Source organism: Vipera berus (assembly GCF_964194415.1).
Source record: "Vipera berus genome assembly, chromosome: W".
Taxonomy (NCBI): Eukaryota; Metazoa; Chordata; class Lepidosauria; order Squamata; family Viperidae; genus Vipera; species Vipera berus.
Window position 1 is genome coordinate 30131611 of NC_138210.1, and position 25455 is coordinate 30157065.

General features: G+C 45.3%; 1 protein-coding gene across 1 annotated transcript in view; it reads left to right on the forward strand.

Annotated features, from left to right (window-relative positions):
- Positions 1-3591: 3591 nt before the first annotated feature.
- Positions 3592-25455, forward strand: part of LOC308676253 (importin subunit beta-1-like) — a gene marked incomplete at its 5' end in the record, with an annotated part of 67778 nt that continues 45914 nt past the window's right edge. Inside the window, 6 exons of the mRNA XM_081342067.1 lie at positions 3592-3939; positions 6788-6979; positions 8076-8203; positions 23433-23580; positions 24398-24469; positions 25144-25288. Of these exons, the coding sequence (XP_081198193.1) occupies positions 3592-3939; positions 6788-6979; positions 8076-8203; positions 23433-23580; positions 24398-24469; positions 25144-25288 (1033 nt within the window). The remainder of the gene's footprint in view (positions 3940-6787; positions 6980-8075; positions 8204-23432; positions 23581-24397; positions 24470-25143; positions 25289-25455) is intronic.

Consider the following 25455-nt stretch of genomic DNA (forward strand, 5'->3'; position numbering starts at 1 on the left):
AGGATTAAGGCCGGGGACGAGTGGAAAACAGCATTCAACTGTTCCTTGGGGAGCTTCCAATTCCGGGTGATGCCATTCAGCCTGCAGGGAGCCCCTGCTGTTTTCATGCAGCTTATCAACCAGGTCCTGCATGAGTTCCTATACCGTGGAGTCCTGGTCTATTTGGACGACATTTTGATCTACACGGCGACAATGGAGGAACACGTCACCTTGGTGTGGCAGGTGCTGGCAAAATTACGGGATGCACGACTCTACGTGAAGCTGTCCAAATGTGAATTTCACAAAACACGACTAGACTATCTGGGGTATAGGATTTCCGCAGGGGGGGTGGAGATGGACCCTAAGAAAGTGGAGGCCATCCAACAATGGCAAGCTCCACGGACGCGATGCCAGTTGCAAAGCTTCTTAGGCTTTGCTAACTTCTACCGGCAGTTTATTCCGTGCTTCGCAGCCATCGCCCTGCCGCTCACGGACCTCCTTCGTACGCGGCAGCTGTCGGTACATCCGCGACCCGGACTTAAACTGGCATGGTCTTTGACATGCCAACGGGCCTTTGAGATACTCAAAACCCTCTTCGCCAAAGAACCAGTTTTGCTGCATCCAAACCCCGACCTGCCCTATGTGGTCCAGACGGATGCGAGCGATGTTGCTCTCAGGGCCGTCCTCCAATGGAATAGTAAAGGGGTGCTCCAACCATGCGCCTACGCGTCCAAAAAACCTACTCCCACGGAACGTGCCTGGGCGATTTGGGAGAAGGAGGCTTTCGTGGTCCGCTGGGCCCTTGAAACGTGGCGACATCACCTGGAGGGGGCAGTCCACCGATTCGAGGTGTGGACAGACCATCAAAACCTGGAGGCCCTACAAGCACCCCAACGATTGTCACCCAAGCATGTCCGGTGGGCGCTCTACTTTTGCCGTTTTCGGTTTGTGTTAAAGTATGTCCCGGGGGGCAGGAACTTCCTGGCGGATGCTTTGTCCCATATGCCGCAATATGAGAGTAAAAGGGAAGAAGTCGTTCAGGCACTCGTACCAACTGAGGCAGGGGGAACGGCCTGGGAGGGGGACACAGTCCTGGCAACACAGGATGATCTGTGTGTAGGCCTTCAAAAGGTTCTTCAGGGGAACGACTGGCTGCAGGCCCACCCAGGACTTTTGACAATGCAGGATAGTTTGGCTTGGTATGGAACACGAATGTACGTACCTGCGTCTTTGCATAACGAATCTTATATCGTTGCCATGACACCAAACAAGCAGGACATTATGGGTTCCTGAAGACCCTACACCTGGCACGCCGGCAGTTCTGGTGGCCTCGTATGAAGAGTACCGTAGAAGACTATGTGCGGAGATGCCATATCTGTGCCACCACCAAACCTTCTGTTGTAAAGCCATTGGGCCTTCTCCAGAGGGTGGCTGGCCCCACATGGTCATGGCAAGACATCGCTATGGACTTTATCGTTGAGCTACCCAAGAGCAAGGGCCACAATGTCATCTGGACAGTCGTGGACTTGTTCTCCAAGCAAGCCCACTTCGTCCCCTGCAAAGGTTTGCCCTTGGCCCGGCGGTTGGCCTGGCTCTTTGTGACACATATTTACCGTCTACATGGTGTATCGCGTCATATAATATCAGACCGAGGAGTGCAGTTCACGGCTTGCTTTTGGAGGGAGTTTATCCGGTTCATTGGGTCATCACAGGGTCTTAGCACGGCATACCACCCCAGCACCAATGGAGCGGCGGAACGCGCCAATGCTGCCGTGGAACGATATTTGAGGTGCTATGTATCCTACCAGCAGACCAACTGGGTAGACCTTTTGGCGTTTGCGGAGGTGGCATACAATAACGCCGTCCACAGCAGTACGGGGTTCTCCCCCTTTAAGGTAGTGTCTGGCAGCGAATTTGTCCCTATCGCTGAGTGTGCCCCGAAGGACGGGGCCCCCTGTCAGCCTCAAGAATGGATGAGGCAGATAGAGGAGGCCTGGGGTGCAGCAAAGAAGGCGCTGGAACGAGCTGCGGTAACGTATAAGGAGCAGGCTGACAAAAAGCGGAGGGCATTCGCCGTGCCAAAAGTGGGGGACCTGGTATACCTGTCCACCAAATACTTGCGTGTACAGGTCCCCTGTAAGAAACTGGGGCCCAAGTTCCTTGGGCCGTTCCGGGTGGTGCAGGTGATTAACCCCGTAACGGTGCGGCTCCAATTGCCAAGAATCCTGGGCAAAATCCACCCGGTCTTCCATAGTAGCCTGCTGAAGCCCGCCACGGCGGCCTCTACTGCGGCAGGGGAGGGGGGACCTGAGCCTGTTCAGGGCGAGCACTTCGAGGTACAGGAAGTCCTCAACTCCAGAGTACGTAGGGGGGCCATACAATACCTAATCCGATGGAAGGGGTATCCCGTAGAGGAGGCGACATGGGTATGGAAAACGGATGTACATGCTCCTCGGCTAGTACGGGCGTTCCACCGACAACAACCCGACAAGCCGGGCGGGGAACGGGTGGAGGCCATGAGCCGGGTGGACGACTGCTTACCCTTTACCTCTTTCCCTGCAGGAGGCTCCCTGGTAGGAGGGGCGGCATGTCGCGCCCCGTGGGCCCGACATTCAGCGGGTCTCCAACGACCAGCACCGCACCCACGGACCCTCACGGCGAGGCACGCACACCCCTCCCGTCTCTCCGATGCACCTGCTCCGCGGCAGCCGGCTCCTGCACCTCCTCCATCACCACAGCCTCCGCAATGGCCTCCCGAACATTCCCGGACGGCTGGGGTGCGCGCGCATGCGCAGGACGGCCCTGCCGGGCTCCGCTCGGTGCCGGCAGGCTCTGCGGCCGTCTCGCTGGGGAACGGGCCCGTTCCCGCCGCGAGGCCTGCAGCCGGGTCGGCGCCGAAGCAGACAAGAGAACGCAACCTCGGCGGACCTGCTGAGTGGTACTTCCTGCCTCCCTCCCTCTTACACGCGGGACGAGGGATTGCGGCCGTTAGACTGGTTGGCGCGGCTGAGAACCCGGCGGTGCGGGGGACCGTGGGGGGTGGGGCGATGTCCGAGGGTCGGGGACGGGTGGAGCCTGCCCTGGGGTGGGGTGTAAGGGCGGGACATGATGGTGGTGGGTCGTGGTCACGGGTGGGGGCTTACCGGGACGGTGGGGGTGCTGGGTGTCAGGGTGAGAGCCGAAAGGTCCTTTCCTGGGATGGGCGGGCCTTAAGTAGGAGATTGGCGGATGTGGGTGCGGTTGGGTGGAGTGTGGGCGTTTGCTTTCGGTGGGTATTTAGCGGCGTTGGCCGCAGGTAGCGGCCAACGCTGACTTTGTTTTCCCTGGAATTGCTGTCTGTGGACAATAAACTTTTCCCTGTGGACTTGGCACTCGTTCCGGTTGTATTTTTTCCCCTACTCTCCCGACGGGGCTGAGAATAACTAGTAGCATGTGAAATGAGTGCAATGGTGCGATAGTTTGAACATTCTTTGGCACTGCCTTTCTTTGGAATTGGAATGTAAACTGATTGTCGATCCACGCGGGCCCGACGTTCAGCGAGGGGTGGTGTGCCACGCCTGTGGGTCCCCTTCAGCACACACACCCCTCCCAGCCATCGGACAAGCGGCTCCAATGGCCAAGGGAGCGGCCCGGCAGCCGCTGCCCCTCCCGGACAACCCATGCGCTCCCAAGCTGCTCCAGACGGTTGCCGGAGTCCTCGAGCACCTCCAGGGACTGCGCCTGCACCGGACGGTTGCCGGCGTCTTTGGGCACATCCAGAGACCGCGCCGACGCGGAGAGGACTGGCAGGCTGGGAGGCCGGTCTGCCTGTTACTCGGCTCTCCCGTGTGGCCTCGGAGACTGCGCCTGCGCAAAAGGACCCGGCCGACTGGGTTGCCGGCTGCTGCAAGGACTTTCGGCTGTCCACAGAAGTCACGCCTGCGCAGAATGGCCCTGCAGGCGAGGAGACCGGGTCAGCCGGTATCGTTATGCCCGCAGAGGGGGTTACCGGCAAGGAGACTGGCGCACGGTTGTCGTTCCGGGCCTCCTCCTCCCACCAACGGATTAACGCTTTGGACATAGGGGGGGGATTCACACCCACTCCCTGCCTACACATGGGTTGCCGCTGGGGCCTTTTGGCTGGGGGTTAAGGGGACAATAATGGGCTGTGGGGGAGACCAGGACCTGGAGCCGTGAGGGGAACAGCCTTAGGTTGGGAACAGCTAGCGTGGTGTAGGGTGGTGGGGCGGGGTGACTTTCGGGGTGGGGTTGATAGGGAGTACGTACCTGGAGGAACAGGGCATGTTGTGCATCGACGAACAGCAGATCAAAAAGGGAAAGAAAGGGGAGGAGTGGTGTACATATAGGGGGGTGGGCGGATGCTAGCTTGTTGGGCGTGGTGTCCGTTAGCTATATAAACAGCGTTGGGTGCAGTGAGCAGCCAACGCTGACTTTTTTCCTGCCTCGGTTTGCTGTATTTTGAATAAAGCACATTTCCTTTGTGGGTCGTCTCTCGTTCCTGGTGTGAGTATTGCTACTTCGTCATCTACAGGACGGGATATTGACACTGATCTTTTCCAATCCTGTGGCCACTGTTGAGTTTTCCAAATTTGCTGGCAAATTGAGTGTAGCACTTTTACTGCATCGTCTTTTAAGATTTTGAATAGCTCAGCTGGAATACTGTCACCTCCACTAGCTTTGTTGTTGCTCAGCTTTTCTAAGGCCCACTTCACTTCACATTCTAGGATGTCTGGCTTGAGGTCATTGACCACCTGATCATGATTATCAGGGACGTTAAGTTCATTCTTGTATAGTTCTTCTGTGTAATTTTGCCACCTCTTCTTAATCTCTTCTGCCTCTGTTAGGTCCCTCTCATTTTGGTCCTTTATCATGCCCATTTTTGCATTAAAGGTTCCCTTCGTCTCTCCAATTTTCTTGAAGAGATCTCTGGTCCTCCCTATTCTATTGTTTTCTTCTATTTCTTTGCACTGTTCATTTAAGAAGGCATTTTTATCTCTTCTAGCTATTCTCTGGAATTCTGCATTCAATTGGGCGTATCTTTCTTTTTCTCCCTTGCCTTTCACTTCCCTTCTTTCCTCAGCTATTTGCAAAGCTTCCTCAGACAACCATTTTGCTTTCTTGCATTTCTTTGTCTTTGGGATGGTTTTGGTTGCTACCTGTTGTACAATGTTGCGAACCTCTGTCCGTAGTTCTTCAGGCACTCTGTCTATCAGATCTAATTCCTTAAATCTATTTGTCACCTCTACTGTATATTCAACAGGGATATGATTTAATTCATACCTGAGTGGCCTAGTGCTTTTCCCTACTTTCTTCAGTTTAAGCCTAAACTTTGCAATGAGAAGCACATGGTCTGAGCCACAGTCAGCTCCTGGTCTTGTTTTTACTGACTGTATAGAGCTTCTCCATCTTTGGCTGCAGAGCACATAGTCAATCTGATTTCTGTGTTGACCGTTTGGTGATGTCCATGTGTAGAGCCGTCTCTTGGGTTGTTGGAAAAGAGTGTTTGCTATGACCATTGTATTCTCTTGACAAAATTCTATCAGCCTGTGCCCTGCTTCATTTTGTACTCCAAGGCCAAACTTGCCTGTTATTCCGGTTATCTTTTGGCTTCCTACTTTAGCATTCCAATCCCCCATGATGATAAGGATATCATTTTTTGGTGTTAGTTCTATAAGGCGCTGTAGGGCTTCATAGAACCAGTCAATTTCATCCTCTTCAGCACCGGTGGTTGGGGCATAGACTTGGACTACTGTGATATTCAATGGTTTGCCTTGGATTCAAACTGAGATCATTCTGTCACTTTGGGGATTGTATCCCAGTATTGCTTTTCATACTCTTTTATTGACTATGAAGGCTACTCCATTTCTTCTGAGGGATTCTTGCCCGCAGTAGTATACCTGATGGTCATCTGAATTCAATTCACCCATTCCTGTCCATTTTAGTTCGCTGATTCCTAAGATGTCGATGTTCAGTCTTGTCATCTCTTGTTTGACCACGTCCAGCTTTCCTTGATTCATGGATCTTACATTCCAGGTTCCTATGGAGAAAAAATCTTTACAGCATCGGACTTTTCTTTCACCACCAGATACATCCACAGCTGAGCGTCCTTTCGGCTTTGGCCCAGTCGCTTCATTCTTTCTGGCGCTACTAGTACTAGCCCTGTGCTCTTTCCCAGTACCATATTGGATGCCTTCCAACCTGAGGGGCTCATCTTACAGCGTCATATCGTTTTGCCTTTTGGTACTGTCCATAGGGTTTTCATGGCAAAGATACTGGAGTGGGTTGCCATTTCCTTCTCCAGTGGATCACGTTTTGTCAGAACTCTCTGCTATGACCTTTTCGTCTTGGGTGGCCCTGCACGGCATAGCTCATAGCTTCATTGAATTACGCAAGCCCCTTCGCCACGACAAGGCAGTAATCCATGAAGGGGGGAGATAGTTAGAAATGAAATATAAATGGATTCTGACAACTACATTGTTAAATTGGTTCAAGTTCGCTTGTTGAATATTTCATGGCAAACCAGTGAACTTGAATATCTATCTTTAAGTGATATATTTTAGTCACAATATTGTATTATTCAGTATTTTAGGGTAACTCGTACTAGAATAGCATATTGATTCCATTTCAAATATACATGGGTCTGAACCCAGAACATAACATACCTTACACCTTGCCTGGCTTGGGATCTAATTGAGTCCTTTTGGTTGAAGGGACATGAAAACATAAGGGTTTTGAAATGTGTCTTGAACATTATCTAAGACATAAGATGTCTTGAACGGATTGACTTAATAAGCCATTTATCTCCTAGGCTATGCCTACTCTTATAGAGTTAATGAAGGATCCCAGCGTAGTAGTCAGAGATACAACTGCGTGGACTGTAGGTCGGATTTGCGAGCTGCTACCTGAAGCAGCCATAAATGATATTTACCTCACTCCATTGCTGCAGTGTCTAATTGAAGGCTTGAGTGCAGAGCCAAGAGTGGCCTCCAATGTCTGCTGGGTAAGTCAGAATCCTTATTCTGAATAGACGTTTGAGTGTTGGATAAATTAGAAAAAAGGCTTATGGTTTAGAATCTGCACTTGTTCCAAATGTACAGGTAGTCCTCGACTTATGACAATTGGGACCAGAATTTCTGTCACTAAGTAATGTAGTTAAGTTGCACATGTTTTTATGAGCTTTTTTGCCATGGTGGTTAAGCAAATCACTGCAATCATTAAGTGAATCCAGATTCCCCTATTGAATTTGTTTGTCAGAAGTCCCCTGGGAGGATCGTAAATGGTGATCAGGTAATCCCAGGACGCTGCAACTATCGTAAATGCATGACAGTTGCCAAGCACCCAAATTTTGATCACATGACCACAAAGGACACTGCAACAGTCATAAGTCAATTTTTTCAGCACCTTCATAACTTTAGAAGGTCATTACACAAATGGTCATACGTAAGTTGAGGACTACCTGTATAAAGTTACAGGTAAAACATTGGCACTAAGACAAAAATGTTTGGTGATAGACCTATTGTTTGATTTCTTATTAATTCATCAAATAGTGGAATTGGGAGATGTGAGTCACCAGAGAGGATGGGGAGGTTACATCAGGTCAGGGTAATTGATGTAATCTTCCCATCCCAAGACCCATCACCAGCCTCTCACTGATGACTCACACCTGACCCAGATAATTCACACCCTCCAACGACCCTGACCTGAAGTAACCTCCCCATCACAAGACCTATCACAAGCCTCTCTCTGATGACTCACACCTGACCCATCACAAGACCCTCACTTGACACACCCACACCTCAAGCCCTTATAAACAGAATAGCACTGACACAGACATTCCTGAAATGCTGCTGAAGATGTTACCTAGCCTGGTAATGAAATGTTTGGAAACCAACCCACAAGCTTGGAGAATGAACCTTCACCCTCATCCTATACCCAAGCTATAGATATTTGCCACTACTGCAAATATTAAACAAGGATGCAAAGGTTGGTGTCAACATTGGGAAATTAATTACTTAGGTTGAAAACAGTAGCTTACCTAAATAGGAAGCTTCCTGAAATTGTCAACTTCTAAATTATTGACACTTAATATTTTTCAGGCTTTTTCTAGTTTGGCAGAAGCTGCTTATGAAGCTGCTGATGTGGCTGATGACCAAGAGCCTGCAACCTACTGCTTATCCTCATCCTTTGAATTAATTGTTCAGAAACTTTTAGAGACCACAGACAGGTAACTTAGTCATTCTTTATCTATTTGACTGCTGACCAATCAGCTTCAGGATATCCTTAAGAGTTTCATTTTATAAAATCTCCAGAATTTCTGAGGGCTAATGTGTAATATCACTAGGTTAGTTCTGTAGTGATTTGAGATCTCTTACATGTACTATAATTCCATAGAATTGCACAAAAGCTACAGACATGGCTTACTGGATTTTGGCATAAGCCACATTGTTGCAAAGATATTGTCAATTGAGTATGAATAATGTCTACTAAAACAGAATGGGAGAAAAAGTGTTCTGGAATTTACTTAGAAGTTCTAAGAATTAGCAAGAGAAAAAGCATAAATTATATAGGAGACAATGGAAAAAAATCATGCAAATTTATTTAACATGCATAATTTACTTAGGTTTCAGGATTATGATCCTCTTTCCATAGAATATGGAACTTGGACAGGATTTTGGGTTTTTTTTTCAGGTTCAGGCATACAGAGCAATAAGATATAAGCACTTTTAAAATTCTGCTCTTGTTCTCTGATTTCAAATGCTCAATCTTTTACCTGATATGGAGAAAGGCTAGCTGACTTTTGAGTAAATTTTGTAGCAGAATGAAGCATGTGTCAACTCTGCAACAAAACTGGCTGAAGCCATCTTGCTCGTTTTTGGTTGCCACAAGATTGGGGGGAGGATTGGGAAGTTTTATACTAGTGTAAACAATTCTCTGTCCCATGGGAACCAAGGTCATTTCTGTTCCTTTGGCTGGGGGGGTTGAACCTAATGTTAGAAAGCCCGCCAAACTATTCTATTGGGAAACATAGTTGATTGCATAGGCTATGGGGTGGGAAGTTTAACTTCGTAATACTGTTACTTTTTGGAGAGCACTTTAGTCTTGTTTTCACTTTTGTCTGTGCCGATACTTTGTAACCAATAAACATGTTCTTAGAGGAAAACTCAAGCCTCGGAGTTTTTCTTTAATTGGTCTCATGTATCGGAACCATGACATTAAACCAAGACACCTAAAATTTTAATAATTCGGGTCCTTAGCCCCAGTTGCCTACCTAACACCTGTAGGAGGACGATGAAGACTTAGGGAAGAATCTGAGATAGAGAAGAGAGGAAAGGCGTCCTCTAGCCTTAGTGTGCCATCGGCTGCTGGAGCGCAGGCTACCGCTCAGGTAGAGAGTGGGCCTCCTACTCTTGTCGGAGGGCCAGGGGCAACTGGGCGGAACCTTGACCCTAGGGGAACTTGATTGGCCGATTACCTCTCAGCAGTGGAGCACCCCTAAAGCTGCAGAGGCAGAGTTCCCACTGATTTCGTCCTACAGCCTTCGATCACCTGTGCTGAGAAAGGTGAAGCTGGCTGGGATGACTCGGAGTGGAAGTACCTGACTGCCATCCACAGCCACTCAGTTGAGAAATTAAGAGAGAAGTTCCACCGACTTGAGATGGGAGAAGTAGAACTGGTTGCTTGCCATCTGATATCCAGCAGATGAGAACGCAGAAGCTCTCCAACGCTCCCTCCTCTCCAGCGAAGCCCAAGCCTGATTGCGATGGCTCGTGCTGCTTCACCACTATCCCGGCTAGTCTTAGTGTCAAGCCCTGTGCACTGGTGTAGTCCTGAAAGAGATTGGTGCCCTGCAAGCCTGGGAGCCCAGCCAAGAGGGCTTCACGATGTGGCTCCCCCATGACTCCAACACCTGCGACCGGGCATACAACAAGCATACTGGGGACCACAGCCTATATGTCCGCGGGAGGCCACCGTTGTCCAAATATCCGGGTGTGAGTCTCTCCTCCTGAGATGTGGCCCTAGGGCTCAGTTGGGCTTGCTGCTGGTGTACCTTTCGCCTAGTCGCGTAGCAGCAGCCCTGCCTGAGCTTCTCGACATCCTCTTGGGTTTGGTGATTGAGTTCCCCAAATTTATGATTTTGGGTGACTTCAATCTACCATCCCTGGGGGGATCATCTGAGTTAGCTCGGGAGTTCATGGCTTCCATGACGGCCATGGACCTGATGCAAGTAATTCAGGGCCTGACTCATGGGGGGGTCACACACTCAATTTGGTTTTCCTATCTGGACGGTGGTTAGATGATCTGGGTGGGGGTTCCCCAATTGTTATGCCCCTGTCATGGACTGATCATCATCTCCTGCGGCTGATCTTCCGTTTTGCCACTCCCCGTCGTGGGGTCGTTGAATCAACAAGATGGTTCCGCCCTAGGCACTTAATGGACCGTGAGCGGTTCCAGGCGGCGCTTGGGTCCCCACCTGCCGCCCTCGCTCACAGCTCGGCCGAGGCCCTAGTGGAAGCCTGGCAAAAGGCAGCCACGGAGGCACTCGACCGAGTTGTACCCATGCGGCCCCTGACCCGGTGCAGATCCCAGTAGGCTCCATGGTTCTCCGTGGAACTCCGGGAGATGAAGCGTCGGAGACGGGGCCTAGAGAGCTGTTGGAGATCCAGCCGGTCTGAATCCGACCGATTGCGACTAAGATCCTCTATGAGGTCTTATCTCGCGACGATGAGGATGGGAAGGTCTAATTACTTTGCTACCTTCATCGCATCCGCAGATAATTGCCCGGCCGCCCTGTTTAGGGTGACCCACTCCCTCCTTAATCAGGAGGTGAGGGAGGAGCCCTTGCAGGGTCGTGCCGAGGAGTTTAGCCAACATCTGTCGTACAAAATCGCTCGGATCCAGACCGGTTTGAACTCCGACTGGGCAGAGTCTGACGGTGAGGACATGGGCGTTCTTGGTGATGTTATCTGGGAGGAGTTCGATCCTGTGACTCTGGAAGATGTGGACAGGATCATGGGGAAGCTGAGTTCCACCACATGTTTATTGCACCCGTGCCCCTCCTGGCTGGTCTATGCGGCTCGGGAGGGGACACGAGGCTGGCTCCAGGCAGTGATAACTGCTTCTTTGAGTGAGGGTAGTTTTCCCACCGCCTTGAAGTGGTGAGACCCCTCCTCAAGAAGCCTTCCCTGGAGCCAGCTGTTTTAAACAACTATTGTCCGGTCTCCAACCTTCGCTTTCTTGCGAAGGTTGTTGAGAGCGTGGTGGCGCATCAGCTCCCTTTGTTCCTGGAGGAAGCTGATTATCTGGACCCGTACCAATCGGGCTTCAGGCCCGGGTACAGCACAGAGACAGCATTGGTCGCGCTGGTGAATGATCTCTGGCGGGCTTGGGACAGGGGTTGCTCCTCTGTCCTAGTCCTGTTAGACCTCTCAGCGGCTTTTGATACCATCGACCATGGTATCTTACTTCGGCGTCTCAGGGGGTTGGGAGTGGGAGGCACTGTGTTGCAGTGGTTCTCCTCCTACCTCCTGGGACGTTTGCAATTGGTGTTGGCAGGAGGGCAGAGGTCAGCCACGAGGCCTCTCATTTGTGGAGTTTTTCAGGGGTCGGTCCTCTCGCCTCTCCTGTTCAACATCTATATGAAGCCACTGGGTGAGATCATTCGTGGTTTTGGGGTTGGGTATCATCAGTATGCTGATGATACCCAGCTCTTCATCTCCACCCCAAACCACCCCAGTGATGCGCTCGATGTGATGTCCCGTTGCCTGGAGGCGGTTCGGGTCTGGATGGGGAAGAACAGGCTTCGGATCAATCCCGACAAGACTGAGTGGTTGTGCGTGTCGGCATCTTGGGAAATTCAGATTATTCCACCTCTAACTATGGGGGGTGAGCTATTACCCCCTGTAGATAGGGCTCGCAACTTGGGTGTCCTCCTAGATTCACAGCTCTCCTTGGAAGATCATATAGGAGCTGTGACTAGGGGGGCCTTTGCCCAGGTTCGCCTGGTGCGCCAGTTGCGGCCCTATCCGGACCGGGATGCCTTGCATACAGTCACTCATGCGCTCGTGACCTCTCGTTTAGACTACTGCAATGCTCTCTACATGGGGCTGCCCTTGAGGACCATGCGGAGGCTTCAGCTGGTGCAGAATGCAGCCGCGCGAGTGGTGTTGGGGGTCTCCCGATACTCCCATGTAACACCTCTACTCCGCGAGCTGCATTGGCTTCCGGTTGCCCTCCGGGTGAGATTCAAGGTGCTGGTGATGACCTATAAAGCCCTAAATGGCATGGGTCCGGTTTACTTACCGGAGCACCTGCTGCCGGCATCAACTTCCCTTCGTCCAGTGCGCTCCCACAGAGAGGGCCTCCTCAGGGTGCCGTCGGTCAGAGAGTGTCGACTGGCGACCCCCAGGGGGAGGGCGTTCTCTGTGGGCGTGCCAGACCTTTGGAACCGTTTACCGGTTGAGCTCCGGATGGCTCCTGACCTTCGCTCCTTCCGCCGTGACCTAAAAACTTATTTATTTGAATTAGCTGGCCTGGTCTGATGGGTTTGGGAATTTTAATATTAATTTTAATTAATTTTACTGTAATTGGGCTTAATATTTAATTCTATCTTAACTTTTGTACACTGTATTTTATTGTATCTATTGCCCTGTACACCGCCCTGAGTCCTTTGGGAGAAGGGCGGTATAGAAATTAAATTATTATTATTATTATTATTATTATTATTATTATTATTATTATTATTATTATTATTATTATTATTATTATTATTATTATTATTATTATTATTATTATTATTATTATTATTATATATCCACCTCCTATCAAACCCACATTTAATTGAGACCCTGAGAAGCTGTCTTTCTTCCTGAACCATGTGTGGGCCCACCTGAACCACCACGCTTGTACTTACCCTGATGGGGCTAGGATGGGTGATGCTGTAGCAGCGAACCTCGAGGGGGAAGCAGCCGAGTGGGTGACCACCCTACATGATGAACAGGCACCAGAGTTGTGAGACATCAATCTGTTCATTGGTGAGCTGAGAGCCAGGTTTGAGGATGAGTCTCATGCCCTGCAAGCCAAGAAAGATCTCCATGACCTGAAGCAGAGAGGAAGACCAGCTAAAGATTATGTCTGAGTTTTGGAAGGTGGCTGGCAGGCTCAGAGCGTGGCCGTAGCGCTCACTAATCCACCACTTCAGAGCGGGGCTAGATCGAGATTTGTTCCAGGCATGCACCTACTGAGGAGTTCCCAATCAGCTCCGTGAATGGTGCCGCATGACTATAACCTTGGACATTGAACTGGATCACCACCTGAAGACTACCACCTCTGAGTTCAGACCAAGACGGGTCCAAGAGAGACGACAAGTGGCCCGATGCCCCCCAGCTACTGCAACCACCGGTTCCTTTCGAGCGCCAGCCGGGTCACCGATCAAGTGTTTCAGGTGTGGCCAACTAGGGCACTGAGCAGCTGAGTGTCCGGTCCCATTTCCCCAAGCCAAGAGTGCACCTGCCGCCACAGCAAAGCCAAAGAGAAAGCCTCATTCTGTGCCAGAAAACTGCCAGAGTGACTCTTGATTACAGTGATGACGAAGAGGTAGACCCAATGGTGAGTCAACCCATCCCGCCTTTTACCATTTCCGGGAAAATCATAGTACCCCAAACAGGAGCCCAAATGGACTTAAACGTCTTAATTGACTCGGCTTGCACCCGTTGCATAATCAACCTCCGTAGGAATTTGCGCTAAGCTACTGCCCCTAGCCATGAGATTCGAACAGGCAGACGGGTCTCTTATTGGGTGAGCTCCTGCTACACACCTAACTGAGCCAGTGTGTTTAGAAATGGGGGAGCACTGGGAAATCATCTGCTTCATAGTGGTCCCAAAAATGACTGAGGCCGTCATTCTCGGACTAGCTTGGCTCAATAAATGGTGTCCCTTGATTTGGTGGGAGGATGGAGCGAGGACATTAAGGTTAGGGACAGGACCCCTCCCTTCTACCACACCCAGCGAAGTGCAGGGAGCTGTCGCTATTGAAGACCAAGGACAGTTCCTTGAACTATTAAGAGCGGCCATAGAACCCATTCCAGGGATCCAACTTATACCAAGTGAATACTGAGATTTAGTGGAACCTTTCAGTGAAAAGGAATGTGACAACCTCTCCCCCCCTCCCCCCTCCCGGCAACTGTGGGATTGAAATCCTACTGGGAGCCAAACTCCCTAAGCCAAAAATGTATTCAATGATGCCCAGAGAGTTAAAAGAACTGAGGGGATACATTGACAAAAATCTAGCCAGAAGTTTCATCCAACCCACAAAATCACGTGTGGCTGCCCCCATTCTTTTTAAGGAGAAAAAAGATGGATCACTGAGGTGGAGCGTTGATTTTAAAGGGTTAAATGCGGTCAGTGTAGAAAATATGTACCCGCTGACTTCCGGTAGCACTGCCGCGCCGAATGGCAGCGTTCTGAAGCCGCCCGATCCTGGGAAGCGTCAAAACGCCCGGAGGCAGCGAAAATCAGCTGTTCCGCGGCGCTGGAGCTTCTCCCTCGGGAGAAGAGGGAGAGGCAAGCTTGCCTGGGTAGAGGTAGAGCTCCCCTGCGATTCTCCCAAGTAGTTTGGGGGATAACAGGGTGAGCCCCCTCAGAGCCCAGGCTTTCTCCGCTCTCAGGACGTCTTCGCTCCAAAAGGAGTGGAACAAGACGCGACAACTGCACCTGCTGCTTAGAGGGGATTGTGAGTATTTTGTTCCTTTGAAAAGCAGGCAGAGCAAAGCAGGAAGATCTGAATTTTCAAATTGGATTTTAACTTTAACTCAGTTTTATTATCTTCTTCAAGTTTCAAGTTTGAAATGGAGTAAAAATGGCGCTGGAATGTTTCTCTCCTGTGTGAAGTGACTGTGTTTGAAAATTGTTATATTTTGCTACAAAGCAAGAGACACAATTTGCAACTGACTTTATCCAGTATCGGATTTTGCTTATTTGAAAGCCTGTTCCCTTTTCTTCTTATTGAAGGTTAAGAACTTTGAGAGAATTGTTATTTTTTCTTCCCTTTTTTTCTGAACTTTGATTCTGCTGGGTGAAAGAAGAAATCGAAACCTAAGAGATGGCTGCGAGACGTGGGGGAGGGCCTCCACTTTCTAAGAATGTTATTTCCTCACCTATACCACAAGCTGCAGGGCAGACTTCGATGAAACCTACAGTACAACCACCCTCTCCCCCACCTCCTGCATTTACACTGACAGACATTCAGCAAGTTGTGATGCAGTCTACACAAGTTTTGCAGCAAGAAATACAGAAAACAAGGGAAGAATTCGTTAATCAAAACAACCAGATCAGGGAAGATATAGTGCTCGCACTCCAGGGTTTGGCTGCACATATAGAACGCCTGGATGTTCGTGTGGACTCAGTTATGGAGTATGTGGAGAATTTGGAAAATAAAATTATTGATGCTGAACAGAAGATTGATAGAGCAGAGGCCAAGATTGACAGAACAGAAGACAAGGTTACTATATCAGAATATAAGAACATGGAGTTTGCTTTGCGTATCAGAGGCCTCAAAGAGAATCCTAAAGAAGATTTGGAATGGGAAATAGCACGAGCAGTGGCTCCTGTTTTGAAATGTGAACCTGAAGAACTATTTAAGGAAATGGATAAGACATTTAGGGTTAACTCCTGGATTGCTAGGCAAAAAGGTCTACCTAGAGACGTAGTGATTTATTTTTCCAGGAGATCAACCAGAAATTCTATTATCCAGGCTTTTTATCGGGAAAAATTTCAGATTGCAGGCCAAGATATTATGATTTTAAAGGAGATACCTTCAAAAATTCTTAGAAAGAGGAAAGACTTTGCCTTTTTGTCTGATGAGCTTAAGAAGTGACAAATCCAGTTCAGATGGGAAATACCTATTGGAATTGTGGTAAATTATGCAGGGACCAGATACAGATTGGATACAATTTTAAAAGCAAAAGATTTCTACACCAAGGTCCTGAAAGCAGGTTTACCACCGTCTCCCCGAATTAAAAGAACAGAAGTAAGACAAGATGATAAACAATTGAGTGAAGGGGCAATGTCATTGCCTCTCGAGGAGATGCAGAAGGCGGAGGCCATGGAGCAGAGTTTGGCATTAAAGGAAGATCCAAAAGAACAGAGGATGACAAGAGCTGCATATAAGCGTATGGAAAAAGAGCAAAAACAAAAGCCTGTAACTGGTCCAGCTACGCAAGATGCGGCTGTTTCAGAGCCTGTGGGAGGAGCACGTCCTAAGAGAGCAACAGCTGATCTTCAGGCCTTGTTCCAAAGGCTCATGGTCACCAGAGATGGTGAAGTTCCTGACATGGAATGTTAATGGGTTAAATTCACCACAGAAAAGAAAGTAAGTATTTTTTTATCTGAAACAACATAAAAATGACATTGTTTGCTTACAAGAGACACATATTGCATTAAAAGATCAAAAATATCTGATTAATTCCCGATTGGGAACACATTTTGCATCTTTTGCTCCGGACAAGAAGGCTGGAGTGGTTATTTACTTAAGAAAAGACTTCTCGGCAAGATTGATTGAATCGGATAAACAAGGGAGATATGTTAGTATTGAATTAATACTACAAGGAAAGAAAGTTCTTCTTATTGGATTATATGCTCCAAATCAACAACAGCAAAAAAAATTTAAATTTTTACATCAGAGACTAATTGAACTGGATTACAAATCTGTTATTATGATGGGGGACTGGAATGGGGTTTTGGTGCCATCTGAAGACAAGAAGGGATCTTCTAAAAACTTTTTTAATTCAAAATTGCCTAAAGCTTTTTTTGATTTGAAGGAAGATCTGGAATTAAGAGATGTATGGCGGGAAAGGAATATGAGAGACAGAGATTTTACTTTTTTTTCGGATAGACATAAATCTTTCTCCAGGATTGACTTTATTTTGATTACTACTGATCTTTCTTCTTCGGTTAAGAACGTTAAGATTTTTCCTAGGACAATGTCTGACCATAGTCCTGTTTGGTTGGAGTTCTTCGCTGAAGACGCTAGTAGGAGATCCTGGAGGCTGAATGAGAATTTATTTACAAATGACTTGTTTTTGCAGAAATGTAGAGAACATATGAAAGAATTTTTTGTCACAAATATGCATAAAGGTACCTCGATGGAAATGGTTTGGGATGCTAGTAAAGCCTATATGAGAGGGGTTTTGATTTATATGAATAATGCTTATAGGCGTAAGCAAATGCAAAAACGTTTAGATATTGAGGAAGAGATTAAAACTAAGGAGAAAAAGCTCATTTTGAATCCATTGGATAATAATTTAAGGATCTCAATTCATTTATTGAAAGAACAATTTAATATGCTACTGGCTGATCAAGTAGCAACTAATTTGCGCTATGCCAAACACAATACTTTTTGCAACGCCAATAAGCCTGGTAGATGGTTGGCTTATCAATTAAGGAAAAAACAGAAATCACGTACTATAGATAAAATAGAATATAAAGGCAAAGAGGTCTACCAACAAAATTTGATTAAGAGGAGTTTTTTAGATTTTTACTCGAAATTATATTCTAAAGAAAATATACAAGCTTTAGATATAGACAAGTATTTACAGGGAGCTCATTTTCCAAGACTTTCACAAGAACAACAACTTGAGATGAACTGCCCAATTACATCAGAAGAAATTTCTTTAGTTATTAAACAGTTGAAATTGGGCAAGGCTCCGGGAACGGATGGATTAACAGCAATTTACTATAATAAGTTGTTGCCTGAAATGATTGAACCCTTAAAGATTTTGTTTAATGAAATTCAGACTGGAGGTGTAGTTCCTCCATCATGGAGGACAGCTTTTGTATCGTTGATTCCAAAGGAGGATCAAGACCTTACTCAACCTAAAAATTATAGACCTATATCGCTTTTAAATACAGATTATAAGATTTTTGCTAAAGTACTGGCCAATAGATTAATGCAAGTTTTGAAACAAATGATTCATAGTGATCAATCGGGATTTATATCTGGGAGGTATATGAAATATAATGTAAGACAAATTGTTAACCTGCTTAAATACTTGGATAAGAACAACCAAGTCCCTGCAGCATTGATATTTTTGGATGCAGAGAAAGCCTTTGACCAATTGAATTGGCAATTTTTATTAAGAGTTGTTGAGGAGATGAATTTTGGAGAAGGTTTTCTACATGCTATTAAAGTTATATATCAACAACAAACTGCACAAATTATAATTAACGGGGGATTAACAGAGACCTTTAAAATTGAAAAAGGTACAAGACAGGGTTGCCCCCTATCACCATTATTGTTTGTTTTAACATTAGAGATTTTATTAATCAAAATTCGAGAGTCCTCTATGATAAAGGGAATTAAAATAAAACAGAATGATTATAGATTGAGAGCTTTTGCTGATGACTTGGTTGTGACAGTATCCCAACCGTTACAGTCGGTTATAGATTTGATGGAAATTATAACTCAGTATGGTAAGGTTTCTGGGTTTAAGGTGAATAGTAATAAGACTAAGATATTATCTAAGAACTTATCTATGAGTGAAAGGGATATGTTATCTAAATTAACAGGTTTTGAAATAGTGAAGAAGGTTAAATCTTTAGGAGTATATATTGCAGCCTCAAATGTAAAATTGTATAAGAATAATTATGAAACACTATGGTTGAAGGTACAAAGGGACTTAAATAATTGGAAAAAATTACAATTATCATTACTGGGAAGAATTGCAGTTGTTAAAATGAAAGTTCTACCAAAGTTTCTCTTTTTGTTTCAAATGATACCTATATTGAAAAAGGATCAATGGCAGAAGGGTATTAATAAATTTATTTGGGCGGGGAAAAACCAAGAGTTAAATTTAAGATTTTACAAGATGCTAGGGAAAGAGGGGGACTCAAGGCGCCGAATTTGAAATTGTATTATGATGCGGTTGCCTTGACGTGGGTTAGTGATTGGCTTAATTTAACTAACAAGAGAATACTTTATCTTGAGGGATGGGATTTGGTATATGGATGGCATGCATATTTGCTTTACGATAAGAAGGTGGACAGGGCTTTTAAATCCCATATTCTTAGAAGTGCTTTATTGTGTGTCTGGAAAAAGTATTATTATAAGTTAAATTATAAAATACCGATTTGGGGAATTCCTGGACACGTGATAGAGGGCGTATCTATGGGAGTGAGTATGGATATGGTTTCTTATAAGGAACTACTTAGATTGCAAGGGACTGATTGGCAACTTAAATCATTAGAGGAGTTAAGACAAGAAAACATAAGTTACTCTTGGTTTCAATATACCCAATTGAAAGCTAGGTGGAAGTCAGATCAAAAGGTTGGCATCACAATTACAGATCAAAATTTAGTAAAACAAATTAGAGATTTAAATTGTGCACATATAAAGAGGATATATAATGCTTTAATTGAATTGGATTCGGAAACGGAACTGGTTAAAGACTGTATGATAAAGTGGTCACAAAATATTCAGGAACCAATTTCGTTGGACACCTGGGAGATAATTTGGGTCAGAAATGTTAAATTTATTCAGGCTCAAAATTTAAGAGAAAATTTTTATAAAATGTTTTATAGATGGCATCTGGATCCCAAGAAGTTGTCCAACATGTATCCTAATTTACAGTCTAAATGTTGGAGATGTGGTAGTTTAGAAGCTACCTATTTTCACATGTGGTGGACTTGTAGAAATATAAAAGCTTTTTGGATCAAAATTTGGTGGAACATTCAAAAGATTTTTAAGAGAAAGATAAAGTTTTCTCCGCAATTGTTTTTATTGGGTATTGTTGTAGATTGTGATGTTAAAGAAACACTTGATGTTGAACATGATAACAGCAGCACGGTTACTGGTGGGACAATATTGGAAGAAGGATAGTTTGCCCACTATAGAAGAATGGGTGTTTAAAGTTTCGAATCTTGCAGAAATGTCTAAGATTTCTGCTTATTTGAAAGATCATTCACAGGAAAGATATATTTCAGTTTGGAGGAGATGGATAAATTATATTCAGAACAAATATGGGACTAAAAAGTTCCATTTAGCTTATGAGTAGATTTTAGTGGGATATTGTTATTGGTACTTTGTTTGTAGTTATGTTAAAGGGGAGTTAAAGCACATTATGAATTTGGTTAATTGTATATTATGCATAATTTTTATTTAGAATATGATTATTGTAACTATAATCCTGTATTTAGCTCGGGGAAGTGGGGGGGAAGTGGGTGGGTTTGGGGCGGGAGGAATTTGGGGATATATTGTAAAATTTTGTTTTTGTAAAACTCTTTAATAAAAAAAAAAAGAAAATATGTACCCGCTCCCCTTGATGAAGGACATGTTGGCCCATCTGGCAAAAGGGAAGTTTTTCACAAAATTGAACTTAAGAGAGGCTTATTACCGGGTGCAAATTAAAGAGGGAGGTGAATGGAAAACAGCTTTCAACAGCCCTCTGTGAAGCTTTCAGTTCAAGGTTGTGCCTTTTGGCCTCCAGGGGCCCCCTGCTGTATTCATGCAATTAATCAAGTGCTGCATGATCACCTGTATAAAGGGGTCCTAGTCTATCTTGATGACATCCTTATTTAGTCCAAAACCATGGTGGAGCATGTAAGATTAGTGCGTGAGGTACTCAAAAAAATACTGAAAACGAAACTTTATGCTAAACTCTCTAAATGTGAATTTCATCAAAAACGCCTTGACTACCTTGGGTACAGGATTTCCAGTGAAGGGATAGAGATGGACCCTGCCAAGGTCAAAGCTTTGCTAGAATGGCAGCCCCCACGAACCCGCAAGCAGCTTCAAAGGTTTCTAGGGTTCGCAAACTTTTACCAGCAATTCATTCCTTCTTTTGCTAAGACAGCTTTATTGAACTGCTGAAAACTGGAAAAAGGGGTAGGGGAGCCTCGACCCTGTCAGCCCCTGCCATGGTCTGTGGAATGCCAAGCGGCATTCAAAAGCCTAAAAAGTCTATCTGTTGCTGAACCTGTTCTCAAACACCCTGATCCTGACGAGCAATTCATAATCCAAGCTGATGCAAGTGATGTCACAGTGGGAGCAGTCCTTCTGCAGAGAAATCCAAAGGGAGACCTACAACCCTGCGCCTACACCTCCAGGAAACTAACTGACACTGAAAGGCAATGGGCTGTATGGGAAATGGAGTCTTTCGCTGTGAGGTGGGCCCTACTAATGTGGCGCCATTTACTTCAGGGAAGTAAAGTGCCTTTTGAGTTATGGACTGATCATAAAAACCTAGAGGCACTAAGAACCCCTCAAAAGTTGTCTCCCAAACTGGTCTGTTGGGTGCAGTACTTTGGTCGTTTCAATTTCAATTTCAATTCTTTTATTTCTTTAGTTAGAGGGCTTTGTTCTTCCTGAGGAAGAGGTGCCTGGTTTCCTCTAGTGCCAACTTCCCCTGGTTTGCCTCTACATTCTGAGTTACTTCTGGCAAGGCTTTGATTTCTTTGCCCTGGGTAAACCTTTGCAGTTCGTTCAATTCTGTTTCTGTGAATACTTTATTTTGTGTTATAAATCGACATTGATCTGCTAGTCTCTATTCTGTTATTTCTGATTCTGGCTGTTGTTCTTTCCAGAACTGGTGCATTCATTTTAGATATTCTCTTCTTGTTGGACTTGATCTGTAATAACAGATCATTATTTCTTTGTTTTCAATCACTCTGTATTTGCGATGGGTAAACACCTTTTCTTCCAGTAGTTCTGTAGCTGCTGGCCCTGGTTGCTCAGCCAACGGTCCTGAGTCCTATAGCCCATTTTTCACCAGATATCAGGAACTCCAACATCTAGCGCGGACCTTAACCTGGGCGACATCCGAGCCAGTATACCTTTCTGAAATTTACATCTCATCATATTTTTTATGGGAGAGACGCTTTGTCTGACTCCTCTGATGAGACCTGTCCAGTTTGGTTGAACCTCTGGCATAGCTCTCATCTTCCTCAGAGTACACAAGCCCCACAAACATGTCAAGGTAGTGCCTCACTTGGGGATTATTATTATTATTATTGTTGTTGTTGTTGTTATTATTATTATTATTATTATTATTATTATTATTATTATTATTATTATTATAATAAAACTTATTCATAAAACATGAAACTCAGTCAACTGAACACTCAAATTGACTGGCACTAATGGTTGACAAGGGTTGCTGCCAGCATCCTAGGTATCAACCAGGTATTTCCTTAAAATGTAAGATGTTCCAAGTAGCGCAGTTTTTTGTAGCTTTGCTGGAGTTATTGCAGGAAGTTACAATTTCTTGATGTGTTTTGTAAAGTTTTTGGACATAGTTCCCAGTGCCCCGATGACAATGGGTATCACTGTTACACGTTTCATCCATAATCGCGCACTTTCGATGGCCAGGTCGCGGTATTTCATAATTTTTCCAGTTCTTTTTCTTCGAGTCTGGCATCTCCTGGTACAGCTATATCAATCAGCTGTACGCTTAGGTTCTCTACAACTGTGTTGTTGTTGTTGTTGTTGTTGTTGTTATTATTATTATTATTATTATTATTATTATTATTATTATTATTATTATTATTATTATTATTGGCATTGTTACATTAGCCAGGAGACCACATTGCAATTGCCAAGTAGTGGTTTGGTTGCCAATTTACCAGCTCTGTTGTAGGACATGCATGCTTCCCAAGGTGCACCACAGGAGAGCGAGCTGGCTTCGCACCAGAAAGAAAGATGAGCGGCTCTTCCTGCAGCGTCATCCTAGGCCCCCTCCCTTCCCCAGAGCTGCCTCATAAAAGGGTGTTGCAAATGGGAAGGTTCAGAGCTGGCAGGCATTGACTGCCTGCACGGAGCACCAGCTCATCTCTCCACCAAAGTGGTACGTGTTTATCTATTTGCATAGAACATGCTTCTGAATTGTTAGAGGGAAAGAAGCTGAGGCGAGTGACAGGGAGCTCACCCTGCCACACAGTGCTAGGACTCGAACTGCTGGAGCATAGTCCATCTCCAGCGTCATTAAGCCACTGAACCACCACACTCGATCCATTAATTTTCTCATACCAAAGAATTTTAAAGTAGCAGAGTATGTCACAGAGAAGAGGACTTTCCTCATCTTTCTGTAGTTGGCCATCTTGAATTACCTATAATATGCTATCATGTGACCTCAGAACCAACATACCATCTAATCCAAGTGATTTAATGAGTGTGCCCCAATAAAATAGTCACATATTAGGAATGGTGTTTAGCCACTGCTAATAAGCTAAGAGTGATGGAAAGGTCTAGCCCTTATTCATTCCTAGTAGCAGGTAACAAAATTCTCTCTCTTTTTTCTACTTTGCCACCATTTTTAACACCCCACCCCCCAAAAAACACAAACAGAACATTTTACCCTGCCTTCCGTTGATGTACCACTTCGGTAGATAGTCTTCTGGAGTTGGTTGGCATTTAATTGTGTCTGTTTTAATGTACTCTTGCAACTTATGTTTATATTTTGTTTCAGGCCTGATGGTCATCAGAACAACTTGAGGAGTGCTGCATATGAAGCTCTGATGGAAATTGTGAAAAATAGTGCCAAGGACTGTTACCCTGCTGTCCAGAAGACAACTTTAGTTATCATGGAACGGCTGCAACAAGTGCTTCAAATGGAGGTTAGCTTGGATGGCTGAAACATGTGCATGTTGGTGATAGTATCCCCCAAAATGGATGATCTTTAGAACAGGAAAGCTCAACTTGGAGAGTTGTGTATTTTATGTTTTGTTTTGTGCGTGTTTTGCATGCTTTCTGAGATTCCTATAACATTTCTTTGGCTAACATTGAAATTAAAATATCTATTGCTGGAGGAAAATATTGCCTATATTGGGATTTTCCAATATATGCATATGCCTGTAGTCTGGTCACCACTGTTATGTTCTAATTCAGACATGTCAAACACAAGGCCCGGGGTCCAGATCCGGCCCGTGAAGTGGTTTCATGCGGCCCGCGAAGCCATCCTAGAAACAGTGAGGGAATGGCCCCCACTGCCTTGGCCCTGGTCCAGAGACCCTCCTCCTGCCAGAGACCCTCAGATCTGTCCCACTCCTGCCCAGGCCCCCATAGGCACCCTTGATGCGAACGATGTAGAGCTGGCCATGCCCACCCAGTAGGCCATACGCACTTTAGCCACGCCGACCCAGGCCACACCCACCCGACCCCCTGAGGGCAACTGCAATGCTGATGTGGCCCTCAATGAAATTGAGTTTGACACCCCTGTTTTAATTAAACATAGCACAAGTTGTTAAACCTCACAATCTGTTAGAAAGATGGACATGGATAGCCCCATTCAAATGAACACTTAAGATCAGAATTTGTTCTGACTGTAGATGTTCATGTTCCTAATCAAGTTAATTTTGGATACATATGAGTTCTTCAATAGATATAAAAAGCTTTAAAGAACATTTCAAATGCTAAACAGTATTTTCTCTCCAGTCTCATATTCAGAGCACAAGTGACAGAATCCAGTTCAATGATCTTCAGTCTTTGCTATGTGCTACATTGCAGGTAAAAACTTAGCATTTATTACTTGATTGTAAAGATGTTCCAAAAGCACATATTATAAGAACAAGCAGTTATCAGGAGGAAACCGATTTATATTGGACTTTTTACAAATCGAATGCCCCCTTGGTTCAAGCTTGAATTTGTGAAAAACAGTGATACATAGAAAAATGAAGGAATACAAATGGTTTATTGTTTATTTTTATTTTTATTTATTTTTATTTATTTATTTATTTATTATTGTTTAAGACAAATACCTTGCATATATACCTCTCTTCAACTGATCCCAGAACTGGTATGTCAGAGAAAGAGGTTCCATCTCTCACTGCTTTAGCAAAGAGATTTAAGAGCTTTTGCACAGATAAAGTCACTCTATTCAAGCTGATGCTCAGCCAAAGCTAGCAAATAACTCTCATTCTTCCATTGTATTTTGCTAGATACCAAAGAAATTAGGACTTATTTCTAAGCTAAAAAGAATTCAGAGTATCATCTACCATGGAATAGGTGATAGTTGTCATTAAAGATTTGCTTGTAGATTTTTCCAGTTGCATAATTCCTGTTTATTCACAAGATAAGAGAAAAATATAGGCTGACTAGAAGTGAAATGTGGGGGTGGGGGTCGGGAGCAGCATTACAAGAAAGCTTCCAGCTAAATTTTCATCTTACCTTTCATCAAACAGAATGTCCTTCGTAAAGTCCAGCACCAGGATGCTTTGCAGATTTCAGATGTGGTGATGGCATCTCTTTTGAGGATGTTCCAAAGTACAGCAGGATCAGGAGGTGTCCAAGAGGATGCCCTCATGGCTGTTAGCACTCTGGTAGAAGGTAAATGCTTTGCCTACAGGAAGGGATTTTTTTAACATTGAAGTCTCTATGAATATATTACTAAACCTTAGGCTGTCCAAATTCTAGTGTTATGCTACAGTTGGGATATTGTATATATTTGGAGACTTCTATATTGGTTCTGGACATAAGAATATAAATGTAGAACA